The 13,243-nt window shown below is 59.4% G+C and overlaps 1 protein-coding gene across 1 annotated transcript; it reads right to left on the bottom strand.

The window, feature by feature from the left end:
- Window positions 1–5,051: 5,051 nt before the first annotated feature.
- Window positions 5,052–11,553, bottom strand: TRIM10 (tripartite motif containing 10). The gene is made up of 7 exons (XM_029945092.1): window positions 10,970–11,553; window positions 9,945–10,040; window positions 9,214–9,444; window positions 8,650–8,672; window positions 8,251–8,366; window positions 6,882–6,914; window positions 5,052–6,571 (listed from the first exon to the last, which is right to left on the bottom strand). Exons 1-7 carry the CDS (start codon window positions 11,393–11,395, stop codon window positions 6,054–6,056), a joined length of 1,443 nt encoding a protein of 480 aa, XP_029800952.1. The 5' UTR covers window positions 11,396–11,553; the 3' UTR covers window positions 5,052–6,053.
- Window positions 11,554–13,243: the final 1,690 nt, after the last annotated feature.

The following is a 13,243-nucleotide window of genomic DNA, read 5'->3' as shown; positions in this document are numbered from 1 at the left end:
TCCCCTCACCCACTGTCCTCCACCCAGTGATCTCCCCTCACCCACAGTCCTCCACCCAGTGATCTCCCCTCACCCACCGTCCTCCATCCAGTGATCTCCCCTCACCCACAGTCCTCCACCCAGTGAGCTCTCCCCTCACCCACTGTCCTCCACCCAGTGAGCTCTCCCCTCACCCACCGTCCTCCACCCAGTGATCTCCCCTCACCCACAGTCCTCCACCCAGTGAGATCTCCTCTCCCCCCACCATCCTCCACCCAGGGAACTCTCCTCACCCATTGTTTTCCACCCAGAGATCTCCCCCCACCCACCGTCCTTCACCCAGGGAGCTCTTCCCTCACCCACTGCCCTCCACTCACTGAGCTCTCCCCTCACCCCAACCACGGCGCTTCCAGGACTCTCTGGTGTTGGGTGGAAAATTGCTTCAGCTTCATCCGGGATCAGGGCCCCCATGTGTGTCCCATGGAGCGCCCCCCACACCCTGGGGCTGACACTGGCGTGTACACGTCTCCAGGAGCAGCTTCATCACAGGAATAGGAGGTTCAAAAAAGATGTTGGGGAGCATCGCTGGCTCTGGGCGCAGGAGGAGGCCAGACTTTGTGCAGTGCAGGTGCGTTTTGCTGAGACCTGGAAAGGGCCACCTCCAAGAGTCCTGGGGGCCCTGGTCGCTGTTCCTGCCCCTGTGCGTCTCTGGAGCAGCCCGATGTGCGTGCTGGGAGGGGGGCTGGCCGGGGTTTGCTGGCTGTAAGCCTTGGATCACGCACCCTCTGACCCTCGTGAGGTGTCAACGCAAGAAGGAGGCCATCCTGCTGCACCCAGGCCATGAGGCTCGAGGAGACGCGCAGCTTATGGTGGAAAATCACGGCACAAACCCGAGACCCTGTCTCTGTCCTCCTGCTCACCTCAGCGTGGGGTCTCTCCTCACTCACCCCTGATCTGGAGGGCCTTCCAAGCAGCAGTGGGGGAATCCAGCGGGTGTGTTACCCCCACGTGCGACGTGCATGTGCGTGCTCATGAGCATGAGGTGGAGAGGGAGGTGTCCCTGCATGGCGGACAGAATGCCACATGGGGAACAGGACTGAAAGGAATATTCAGAGGCTGGAGGGTGAGGAGGGAACCATCCGATGCTGAGTCTCAGGGAGTCCCCTTTTCTGCAGCTTCGGGGAGACGGTGGGACCCACAGGCTGGGGGCTGAGCCGGAGGCCAGAGCAGCTGGAGGACGTGCCAGCGTAGGTGCCAGAATCCCGGACATCTCCTGGCACGAAGGCAGCTCTGCAGCCTGGCCGCCAAGAGGCTGGGCGCCAGCACACTGAAGGTGCTGACCCTGGGGCAGTGTGAGAGGGACAGGCTCCCCGCCCCACGCGGTGGTGGCTCATCCAAGTGCAGGCTGCTGAGGACAGGTGCATGTGCTCTAGTTCTGTGGGCGCCCCCAGGGTGGCATCCAGCAGCAAGCTGGGGAGGGGACTTGGGGGGCAGCAGCCTGAGAGTCAACTGTGACTCTCGCTGTCCTTCTCTGTCTGTGCGTATGCTGGCGACCTTCTGGACATGGGAGCCGCCCAGGTCCCGCATGCGCCCATGCAAGCATAGAGCTGCGCACCGACTCCCCTGAGTTCTAGGGGGTCACTGCTCCCTTGGCTCCTGCACCTTCATGCTATTTGGCCTGTGGAAGGTTCGACAGGATGTACTGAAGGATTTCCTTGTTTCTAGGAGCACCCACAGAAACTCAAGGCCACCTTCCCCAAGTTAGAGGAAAGAATTGGCCCCCCTTCTCCAGCCATCCCCAGCGGCTCTGAGCTGCTCGGCCCCGGGCCACCTTGTCTCTCCTTCCTCCAGCCTGTCCAGCCTCCGGCCAGGTCTGCCCAGAGTGTCCCCTCCCATCTCCTGCACATGACCCCCTTTTCTCGTCTCCACAGCTGTGACCTGATGCCAGACCCTCTGACCCGTGGACGGTAGTCACAGCCTCCTTCCTGGACCAGCCTCATGCTCATGGTCACGGCTGCCCCTGCACAGGTGGCTCCAGGGTCTCCATCTCCCCTGTGAATGGGTGGCAGTACCCGCCTCTCGTGATTTCACCTACCCGAGCTCACCAGTGGGTGAGGCCACCAGGGCGCATGGGGCTGTCAGGTCTGCACCGCTCACCTGGCACCTACTCGTTATCTTCATGGCAGACCCACTCCAGGGCCCCCTGGCCAGGCTGACGAAGGAAGCAGCCTGTGACGAGGACCAGCGGACAGCCTGCATCAGCAGGTCTCACTGCTGCGAGGACATGAACTCTGCCAACAGCTGAAATGCACTTGGAAATTGAGCCCCTGGAGGAGAACACAGCCCAGGTGGCTCTGGACTGCAGCCTCATCAGACCCTGAGCACAGGACCCCGCTCAGCTGTCCTGACATTTCTGACCCACAAAACTGCAATACTGTTTTAAGACCCCCAAATCTGTGGTGGCTCGTACAGAACAGTGGATAATACATTTATAGTTCAATTATTTGGAGTGAGTATGCCAGTCGTCTGTGTCCTCAGTGTCAGGGTCAGTGCCTGGCTCATAGCTGGTGTCCAGGAAGTTTTGTTAAGTGGACGCATGGACGAACTTCCAGAAAGTACAAGGCCCTCCTTGGAGCTCCACATTCAATAGAAAGAGCCTTTAATGCATGTCTGTCGTCCTTGCTGACATGAGCAGGACTGTCTCAGCGCTGAGGGAGGTGAAGAACAAAACGTAGCCACGAGGAGGTGGTGCTGTCCTGCAGGGTGGAAAGAGCTTGGAGCTGAGTTCAAGTCCTGTCCTGACCCCAGAGAGCCCTGCAGCCCCGTGAGAAGGTCTTCAGTTGCTTGGAACCGAAAGGGGGCAATGGTGCCTGGGGGATTGTGGCAAGAAGCGGGTGTCGTCATACATGCTTGGTGTGTGCACCTGTAAACATTCGGATGTGCTAACGCTACCTTCTTACTCTGCTTCTCCATACAGAAGCCTGTGGTCTGGCTGCAGAGCCGGGAGAAACACCTACGGAAGAAGGTTACTAAGGGACAGGGGGTTCAGAGCAGAGGCGGAGTGGGGCTGGGTCCCGGGTCAGCTCGAGGGGGATGTGAGGACTGGACGCGGGAAGGAGAGGTGAGCACAAGGCAGGGAAGGCTCCAAGAAGGGAAGCAGGAGGTAGGGAACAGCCACTGTACATTTGTATCAGTGCGAGGAGTCTGACCTGGTTATTCTGGAATATTCAGGAATGAGGGAGGGCAGAAGCTGGAAGGGTCACACCAGGACACAAGCAGCCTCACAGATGGTTGTGTGGAGAGCAACATGGAGCATTTAAGGAAAACCCCTCTGACTCTCGTGCTGCATGGACTGAGGGCAGGGAGTGGGGGGCCGGGGCAGGACTCTAAGAAGGCCCCGCTGAGGATGTTCAGAAAAGGGAGGGGACAGTGACTTGGCAGGAAGCTGTGGGCGTCAGAGGAACAGGAGACCTGGAATCAGGGAATAGGACGTTCGTCCAGAGCAGCCCTGCAGGTGACAGCAGAGAACGCCTGTGTCCTGGCTGGGACTAACGTCACACAGAATTGTCCACAAGTATCCCGCCAGGGCTCGGAGGAGGCTGGTACCCTCAGGGTCTCTCCCCCCTGCAGGGCCTGCCCAGCCCTCTGTCCTGTGCCGGCCCGACCAGCAGTTGCACGGCCAGATGACAATTCACTGAATGTCAGGTTCTCCTGAAAATCCAAAATGGGTCCACGATGAACACATCACTAGGCGCAGGAGGAGCCACGATGGAAGAAAGCAGAGCCGCACGTGCCGAGTGGTGGAGCCAGTGTCCGTGACCCGTCCTGCAGAGTGGCCCCAGGGTCACCTTGCCTCTGGGCCCCGGGTCCTCTTCTAGCAAGGTGCAAGTCCGTGAGGGAGGGCACGGCGCCACACCACCTGAGCCTTAGTGTGTGCCATGGGGTGTGCCTGCTTGCTCCTCGCCACCTGCTCGTTTAGGACAGTTGTCAGCCCACCCCACAGGGTCGTGGTGAGTCAGCGTATAAAATACTTAATACGCTGACTGGCCGGGGGCTGTGTGCGTCTGCTATTATTATTAGCATTTAAAAATCTCTTGTCCTTGCTCTGCGGCCTGGTTTTGTGCCCTCAGTGCCCCGACCGTAGCTTCCTATGAGGCCTGGGGAGGAAAAATCCCATTGTCCTCATTTGCATGTTTGTTTTCCTAGTATTTTGAGCTAACCTGAGAGAGAGCCTCCGTTCTTGGTAATGGAGAGCTGGCGCTGTGAAAGCATTCAGGTGCAGGGCGCGGTGGGGAGCCTCGGCCCTTGGCAGAGGGGACCCCGAGGGCAGATCTGCGACAAGCAGAGCATGGAGCTGCATCAGGTCACCGTGTTTCAGGATCTACCTCTTCCCCTGCATGGACACCACACTCCAGGTCGGGTAAATGTCAAGGAAAGTCGCGCCAGCAGGCGTGAGGGGTGGATGGGCAACGTGAGTGTTCCCACGCACTGGCAGTGAGAAATACAACTGTCTTTCTGAGTCCCAGTCACGCAGAGTGTGGCCGCGCTTGTTCATCATGCCTGTCTTCACACAAGGCAGTGCCACAGGCTGGTCAGGACCCGTTAGTCAGACGTGGATCACGACTGTCTCCGAAGCACACACAACCCACACTCACTAGGCCTCGGCTCCCTTCCCTAGAGCACGGGCCTCGTGGAGTGGCCAGGGCTAGGGGCCGGGCACAGGTGGGGAGCCCGGGGGCTAGACCCTACTCACACCAGTAAAATGAAACAGAAAAACACAATCTGCTTTTTGGTGGAAATCCCAGTTTCAGGGCTTTGGAGGTGTATTATCATACAGAGACTTGTTCTGTGTCTGTGGTTTTGAGTGTACAATGTTTTGTATGAAACCTAATTTATAGGCACCATGAACGTGCCCAGAGGTAGCGATCAGCCCCCTGGCAGTGCCTGCTCCCGGCACCCTCACCTCTTCCACCTGCTGGCCTGGGCACAGTGGGGAGGTGGCCCAGCGTGTACTTGGTGCGAGAGCAGAGCGAACAGAGAATGCTGAAGAGGTTGTGGTGAGGGCCGTGTCCCAGCAGAAAGGAAGACAATGCCTGAAATGTGTGAGGACAATGCTCAATGCTCTTATTGCAAACAGGAGCTAACATCCCAGCTGGGGCGACGGACGTTTTTCTCCATATTCTAGTGCTTGTCCCCGTCCCAGAGCCCCACCAGATGGAGCCCCTGCTCCACGCGCCTGGGTCTCTCCTGGCGCTCTCTGCATGCCCTTCCCTGAGCCTGGCCCCCTCTTCTCCCCCTGATGTCTGGAGCCTCAACAACTCTGGTGCAGGTGACCCAGCCCACGCCCCACCTGTGATTCTGCACCCCTGCATCTCAGCTCCGCAGCTGAGCCTCACCCCTGCCCACACTTTCCAGGCCCCAGGCGGTGATCACCAGAGCAGAGTAAGACTCTCTGCAGGGAAAATCGGGTCCGCGGGTTCCGGCCTGGCCTCCCAGCAAGGCCCACACCCTGGTCTCAGGCGGAAGAGCCCCCCAGGTGAAGGAAGGAGGCCTCAGTGGTGTCAGGGTCTCGTGGGGCCACCGGTCAGCCATCCTTCTTCCTTTCCCCACCAAGCACACTCGTCTCTCAGAGCTGTCCTTTCCAGAAAGCCCTCCGGGGAGCCGGGCCTGTCCTCTGAGCTCCCCAACAGCCAGAGAGGCCCCTCCCCAGCTCCCGTCAACGCCACTGCCATGTCTTCTCTCTGGGGCGCGAGTTCCTTCAGATGCCGAAGATTTTCCTGGCTCACGGTCAGCACGCGGGGAATGATTCTGCAGAGAAGACTTGACGAAGACACACGTGTCCTGCTGAGATGACACAGCCGGTCGGTCTCGGGCTGGTCTAGGGCCTGGTCTGTGGCTCCAGACCCGGGACTTGCCAGTGTCTGTGCCCCGCATGCACTGGCGTCCGCTGGGGGTCCGGGAAAGAGCTGCATCAGCAGACTGCGGGGCAACCCCCTGGTCCTTGCCAAGTCCTCACCCGGCTGCATTCTGTTCCCCCAGGTGAACCTGGACTTGGAGGAGTAGGCTGTGCCCTCTCAGGAACTCAGGGAGAAGCTGGAGCCTCGGCCCCAGAGCCCAAAGAAGGGGAAGAGCTTCTGGGTGAAGGAGGCCGTGAAGGTGTAGATGGGCTCCTGGCTGACAGCGTTGGCGAACGTCACCCAGCCCACCTCGTAGTCCAGGGACACCCGCACCTGCCGGGGCTGCTCCTCCAGGGCCAGCCGCGTGGGGAAGGAGCCCAGCGCCGAGACGAAGCCCCAGGCCAGCCGCACGGCCCACACGCCCTCCTCCGGCCGCTGCCTCAGCTCGCCCTTGCGCCGCACGTCCTCCCGCGCCACGCCCACCGTGCAGCTGCCCCCGTGGGCCAGGTCCAGCTTCACCAGCCACGTGTGCCGCCCCCCGGTGAAGCCACTGCGGGCCAGGACACAGGTGGCCCGGTCGAAGCGCTCCGGGTTGTCTGGCGAGCTCTGCCATTTGTAGGAGAACTGAGCCCGCTGGTGGTCCTCAGACAGCAGGAGCTTCGGGTGGGAGGTCCGGGGGTCCAGGGACAGGAGTGCTGTGCGGAGAGGCCAGAGGGGCAGACGCAGCTCACTCCTCACCTCCGGAGAAGACCCGAGAGCCCTCCCTCCCACCTGCTAGTGTCACTGTGCACATCACGCACAGCAGCGTGCGTGTCACCGGGTCACTTGTTTCTTTCAGAACCAGATCAGAGTCCCCTCCTCCAGGAAGCCTTCCCTGATACACCTTGTCCCGGTCCCGTATAACATTTCTTCCTGCTCCTCATGTCTGGCGGTGCCCAGCACAGAGCTTACACACTTACCCGTTTCGATTTCGGATTCCCCACGCCCTCCCGTCCTGACGCTCACCTGGCTCATAGTCCAACTCGAAGCAGAGTTTGTCTGTGAAGAGGACACAAAGCAGGAGGAGAGCCCCTTAGTCTCACGAAACCACACAACATTCGACGATGAAGAAACAGCCCCGGGGAAGGAAGGGACCAAGAGGACCAGTGGATCTGAACCCGGGCTCGGGCCCCCGCAGCGCTTGCCGAGGCCGGAACGCGACTCTGATGGCGGAGGGCTCCTAGCAGGACCCCAGGGTGCGGTCGTGGGCCACTGCCTTCACCCGGGGAGGGCCTCCCCGAGCCCAGGACATAGAGGGTGCTCCCGAAAACGTCTACTCCAAGAGCGGATAAGGGGTAGTTTATTTCTAATTTTCTTGGGAATAATCTCTGGAATAGGCAACAGTCAGCCTTCGATTAGAGTGAAATGCCCTTCACAGCCGGCTTGCTGGGCGGACCTGCAGGAGGGACCAAGTGCGGCCTCCGCAGGGCAGGCCATCCGGAGACCAGGGGCATCCTCCCCGCCGTCCTGGGGGTGCGGGCAGAGAGGCGCAGGCCTTCGGAGCACCCACCCCTTTGCTCGTCACCTCGCCTCTCCCAGGAAGGCGGCACAGTCCCCACCGGGGTCTCCTGCCCGCGTGCGGGAGCAAGGGGAGGGCGAGAGTTCAGCCACGCAGGGCGGAGAGAAGTGGTGCTGTGGTTGTCGGTTAACAGCGTTTGCCTCAGAGCCTCACCATCCAGGGGCGGCCGAGCCTGCGACTCCCGGCTTGTGGGCCTGGTGCTGGCCTCGGGGAGCTGCTCGGGACGCTCTCCCCCTGTCTGCCCCTCCCCCGCTCGCCCTCTCCCTGTCTCTCTCTCAAAATAAATAAATAGACTGTATACAAAAGAATTTATGCAAGGCGCGCCTGGGTGGCTCCGCCAGTTAAGCGTCATGGTCTCAGGTCAGGATGCTGGTTTGTGGCTTGGAGCCCTGCACGGGCTGTGTGCGGACAGCTCGGAGCCTGGAGCTACTTTGGATCCTGCGTCTCCCTCTCCCTCTGCCCCTCCCCTGCTTATGTGCCATCGTTCTCTCTCTCAAAAATAAACATCAAAACAACTAAAAAACTTCCCATGCATTACAAATGCCTCTTTTTTAAATTAGTGAGAAGACAGGTTTTCTTGATCATTATTTTTTATATTGGTCAATGCCAATGGGTCAGATTTATTTGTTTTTCAAATCAGTTTAATCCTTTCAGAAACCATCACCTTCGTTATCTCTCCTCAGTGTCACGTTACCCTGACAAGCAGGTTTTATGAAGATGTGCAAATAAGGGGCACCAAGGCCCCGGAGGAGGGTGCCAGCCTTGCCAGGTGGCACTCTAGGGGCAGCCTGGCCCAGGCCCCTCGGGTCCTCTTACCCAGAAACGTCTGCACCTCCCTCTGCAGTGGGGCGGCCTGCTTCGGGAAGTCCCGAATCCTCTGGCCCAGCTCAGGGGACACGGCCTCTGGTCTCCGGCACTTCCTGGTCTCACATCTAGGGGCACACAGAGGTCAGGGTTTGGGAATCGTCCCCCATAGCGGTGCCCCGGACTCAGCCGGCCGCCTGCTGACCGGGCGCGGAGTGCGGTTCCCGCAGGCAGACCTTCCTCCTCGGGGATGGACCCGCTGCACACTCTCGGCAGCTGCACTGGGACAAGTATCCGAGGGCAGGGCCATTTATGTGCAGGCTTTCGGCCCTGGCGTGAGGGTGCGGTGAGCAAACACACAGCGCAGTGTCTGTGTGCACAGTGGGAGCAGCGAGGCAGCCCACGACTCACCTGAGCAGAGTACTTCTGATGTCCTACGAGAGAGAGGGGAGAGCAGATCAGTTCCCCTTCCTACACCCAGGAAAGACAAATACCATGTTCCCAGGTGTGCAAAGGGCCCCCTACCCCAGAGCTGCAGAGCTTGAGTTAACGAGGTGTCAGGATCACAGAGGCCAAGCCCTGTATCCTACGAATCCACACGGTGAAGTGACTCGGCCGCCGGCTTTCTCAGCGCCCCCAGCATGCTGCCCTTCTGAGGCCTGTTGGGACCCCCAGGTCCTCCCTCCCATATGCAGAACTGAAATGGACGGGGAAGGACTCCCTGACTGGTGGGGTGACACGGCCTGGGGCGCCCTGGAAGAGCTCCGGACATCGGCAAAACACCCGACGCTTTTCCAAGAGCTGCGGTCAGCTGCACTTTCCTATTGGACCCTCACAACCCGCCCCCCCGCCGCCCCGAGAGGTCGGTAGGAACAGAGCCCTCCCTGTCTATGTGCAGTGGGACGGACAGTCGAGGCCTGGGAGCGAGGGGTGCAGATGCAGGGCTCAGGGGCGAGCACTCGGGCCAGGCCTCACCGTCAGGAGCCCCTGCGCCGGCCTCTCGTTCTTCTCCTCCAGTTCTGAGATGAGGCTGCTGAAGCGGCCGACCTCCTCACTGACCAGCACATCGAACTCCTCCCGTTGCTTCACGATCTCCGTGTCCAGGGTCTCCAGCTGGGCCAGGAGGACGCTCTGCTGTTCCTCCAGGAACTGGCTCAGACATGCAAACTCGAAAATCACTTTCTGTCTCTTGGTGGCCACCTGCGACTGGAGGGCAGAAGAGGCCAGGGTGTCACTCCTCCTCCTTCTTCCCCTTCCTCGGCAATCTTTTCCTCCCTTGGTTCACGCCCAGGTCCATGCCCTCTGCGGTTTGGTGGAAAATTGGAGCCCCCACCTCCAGGTCCCTAAACAGTACGGCATCCCTCCCCCCTTGAACTGATCTCCCAGCACGGCCGTGGCCCCGTCTGCTGGGGCCTCTATGCGTGCAGGGCTGAGGGGCGGTGACGGGGAGGTGCTGGGACACCCGCCTCTGCCCTCACAGTGTGTGCTCCGTGCGGGGCTCTGAGCTCATTATCCACACAATCTCGTCCGGTTCTTATGGCAGTTCCGTGAGGTCGTGACGATTTTCACCTCACAGAAAAATAAATTCAGGCCAGAGATTTGCATGAGTGAGTGAGGGTTCACACTTAGAATGACTAGGAAGCCCTCCATCTAGGTCACCTGGGTTGGGTCAGAGGAGAGGGGTCTGGGAAGGGACGCCGACCTACCAGGAGGACTTGGGTCCTCTGGTTTTCTCTTGCCTGGATTCTCTGAATCTCTTCTTTCTCTCTTCTTAGACACTCCAGACAGTTCTGTATCTGCTCCTGGAGAGAAAGAGCACGCATTATTTAAGACAGAAGTACTGACTTGTTAAGAGGCGTCACCTCATCCAACCCCCTGCCTCCAGGGGGTTGGCAACCTGAGGGGTCTTTTTCCTACTGCTCACTGAGAATTTTGATCCTAGCTGTCCTCTTCACCTGTGTCAGCACAGGCTGTGACTCGGTTTCCCCACCTGAGCCTTCCTGTCTTCAGGATAAACACCCTGAGTTACTTGTTTCTGGTAAGCTGTCTGTGGGGTCCGCCCTGAACCAGATACGCCCTTCTTTGAAAGTTTTCCAACTTTCTCACTTGTCTCCAGAAGAATGAATTCAAACAATCCTTTCTTGTGAATACAATCAATTTCCCGCATATGATTCCGGAGGGGAGAAGAAATTTGGAGGGTGCAAAAAGTGTCCATAAATTGGTTTTAACACTGCTTGCTCTAGAATAGAGTTAGGAAGAGGCACACACACGTAGATGTAGGTTCAGAAGTTCAGTTAGGACCCTTCCCATGAAATGCACACAGACACCCACATTTACAGGAACACAGCGCGTGAGTGACTAAAAAGAGCACAGATTAAATGAAAGATAAAACTGCACCCCACATATGTTTACCCAGCCTGCCTGTAAACGTCCATCGACTCACCGACAGGAGCACTCCCATTTACACACTCAGCACCCCTCCCCGGAAGTCCCCGGGCACACTGGCGAACATGCAGCACATTCCCTGACACACAAACCCCGTGTCCTGAGACACACCCGCCAGGCCCGAGTGCACACCCTCTCGGGTTCTGGCCGCTCGGCCGTATTCACCAAGCTGCTGTTACGCACTGGCCCTGAGTGAACAACAAAGAACGCACGTACACACAAACACCCGTCTTGTACACGCAGCTCTGTCGCCCGTGCGTTGACAGAGCAGTCGAGGCAGACTTACCCGGTAGGGCCTGGCCGCCTCCTCCAGGAAGCGCACCGTGTGAGCCCGGTGCACCCAGGCCTCCCGGCACAGCACACAAAGCTGCGTCTCGTCATCCTCACAGAAGAAGTAGATCTTCTCCCCATGCTCCCCGCACACGTCCTCATCTGGGCCCGGCATGGGCGCCAGCCTGAGGCGCTCGATGTTGTCCACCACGCTGGCCAGCTGCCAGTTGGGGCGCAAGCCTGCCGGCCGGAAGGGCTGCTTGCAGAGCGGGCACGCGAGGGACTCCTCTGGCTCCGGGCCCGGGACCTCACAGTAGCGCGTCAGGCAGCCGCGGCAGAAGTTGTGGCCGCAGTCGATGGTGACCGGCTCCCTGAGGGTGCCCTGGCAGATGGGGCAGCCGACCTCATCCAGGAGGCTGCTCACAGAGGTGGCCGAGGCCATGGTGTCGCTGTGCCTGCTGGCTCGTTAAGGTCGCCCTCTCTTCCTGGCTGGGGGAGCCGTAAGGCGCACGGTCATCCTCACGGCGGACATGGGCACATCTCACACCCGCACGGGCACCCTCATGTCCCGGGCACACGCACGCACAGCGGCAAGGGATCTGCCTACACACCCGGAGTCTTCTGTCTCCGTCCCAAGCAACAGATGCACACGGTCCAGGACAGATGGACAAGCAGCAGAGGGAGGGGGACGAAGGGCCCACAGCTCCAGGGCTGACCCCAGTTACTCTGAGGCTGGTGCCCTCAGCCTGGGGCTCAGCGTCCCTTCCCAGCCATCCACACACACGTCAGTGCCGCTATCTCGACTGCCCACACTTGACAGAGAGAGTCCCTCCTTTGGGGGCGGGAGGGAGACTGAGTCAGAGAGCAGAGACACTGGCCCAGTCCCCGCAAGGTGTCCCCAGGGAGATTACAGGTATCAGTGGGCCCAGGGCGGGCAGTCGGCAGGCTGGGGTGTCAGGACACAGATAAGGTCATGCCCAGGGGAACAGGCCCAGGGATGCCCCCGGCCGCCTGCCACGGGCTTCCAAGGAGGCTGCACCAAACCCCGCCTGGAGGAAGACAGACAAAAATAGCAGCAGCCGGCACTCCTGTGCACACCCCCCACACCAGCCCTGGGGCATCCATGCTGTCAGTGTGTAGCATAGCCCCTCCCACTGCAGACTTCACATTCACCGCAGGGATCAGCGTGGCCCCTCCCAGTGCAGATGTCACACTCACCCCAGGGGTCAGCATGGCCCCTCCCACTGCAGACTTCACACTCATCCCAGGGGTCAGCGTGGCCCCTCCCAGTGTGGACGTCACACTCACCCCAAGGTCAGCGTGGGCCTCCCAGTGCAGACGTCACACTCACCCCAAGGTCAGCATGGCCCCTCCCAGTGTGGATGTCACACTCACCCCAGGGATCAGCGTGGCCTCGCCCAGTGCAGACATCACACTCACCCCAGGGGTCAGCATGGCCCTCCCAGTGCGGACTTCATACTCACATGGGCACAAGGCTGACATGAGTCACCTCTGCTCACCTCTCCCTGGTCTACAATATCACACTCCGGACACACCTTCTTTCTGTGCTCAGCTTGTTCCTGCCCTGTGACTCTGGCTGGTGTCATCCTGGAATTCCTCCTCAGAATCTGGACTTTGGCTCTAATGCCACCTTCTCAGAGAGGCCCCTTCTGACCATCCGGCTTACTACACATCATTGTCGTGTCTTGGGTCTCTGCAGGGTGCTAATTACTACTGTATTTTTTATTTTCACTCATTGGCTGCCACCCTCCACTGGAATATAGACCCCATGCAGCCATGGGCTTCGTTTACCTTACTGCTGTTGTAAGGCAGAAACAGCCTGTCCTACCACAGGCACACAGTCAATGAACTCAGGAGCTGTACGCAGGTGGCAAAGAACAGATTGCAGAGAACAGAGGGACTGAGGGAGAGAAAGTCCATCCGGAAACAATTAAGGTTTCCCAGAACTGAAAGCTCAGGAATTTCTAGAATGACAGGGTCCCCTGAGCTAATTAGCACCATGGTGGGGGAAGGTTGGAGAGCTACATCCAGATAGTTACAATTTCAAACATTCGGCTTACGTGCCCCATTTTCAGGAAGCTAGTGGGTGGTTTTGCCAGAAGGAAGTCAATGAAGAAGTGGGAAAAAATAGGATAAGAAATGAGGAAACCCAAGCCAGGGTTCCCAGCATGGTAGGAGAGGGACACAGGGGAGGGGCAGTGGGGGCGAGGGACAGGAGAGGAGCACTGGGGAGGGGCAGTGGAGGGGGGATAGGAGAGGGGCACAGGGG

The sequence above is a fragment of the Suricata suricatta genome, chromosome 7, assembly GCF_006229205.1.
Source record: "Suricata suricatta isolate VVHF042 chromosome 7, meerkat_22Aug2017_6uvM2_HiC, whole genome shotgun sequence".
Taxonomy (NCBI): domain Eukaryota; kingdom Metazoa; phylum Chordata; class Mammalia; order Carnivora; family Herpestidae; genus Suricata; species Suricata suricatta.
This window is presented reverse-complemented; position numbering and strand designations above follow the sequence as displayed.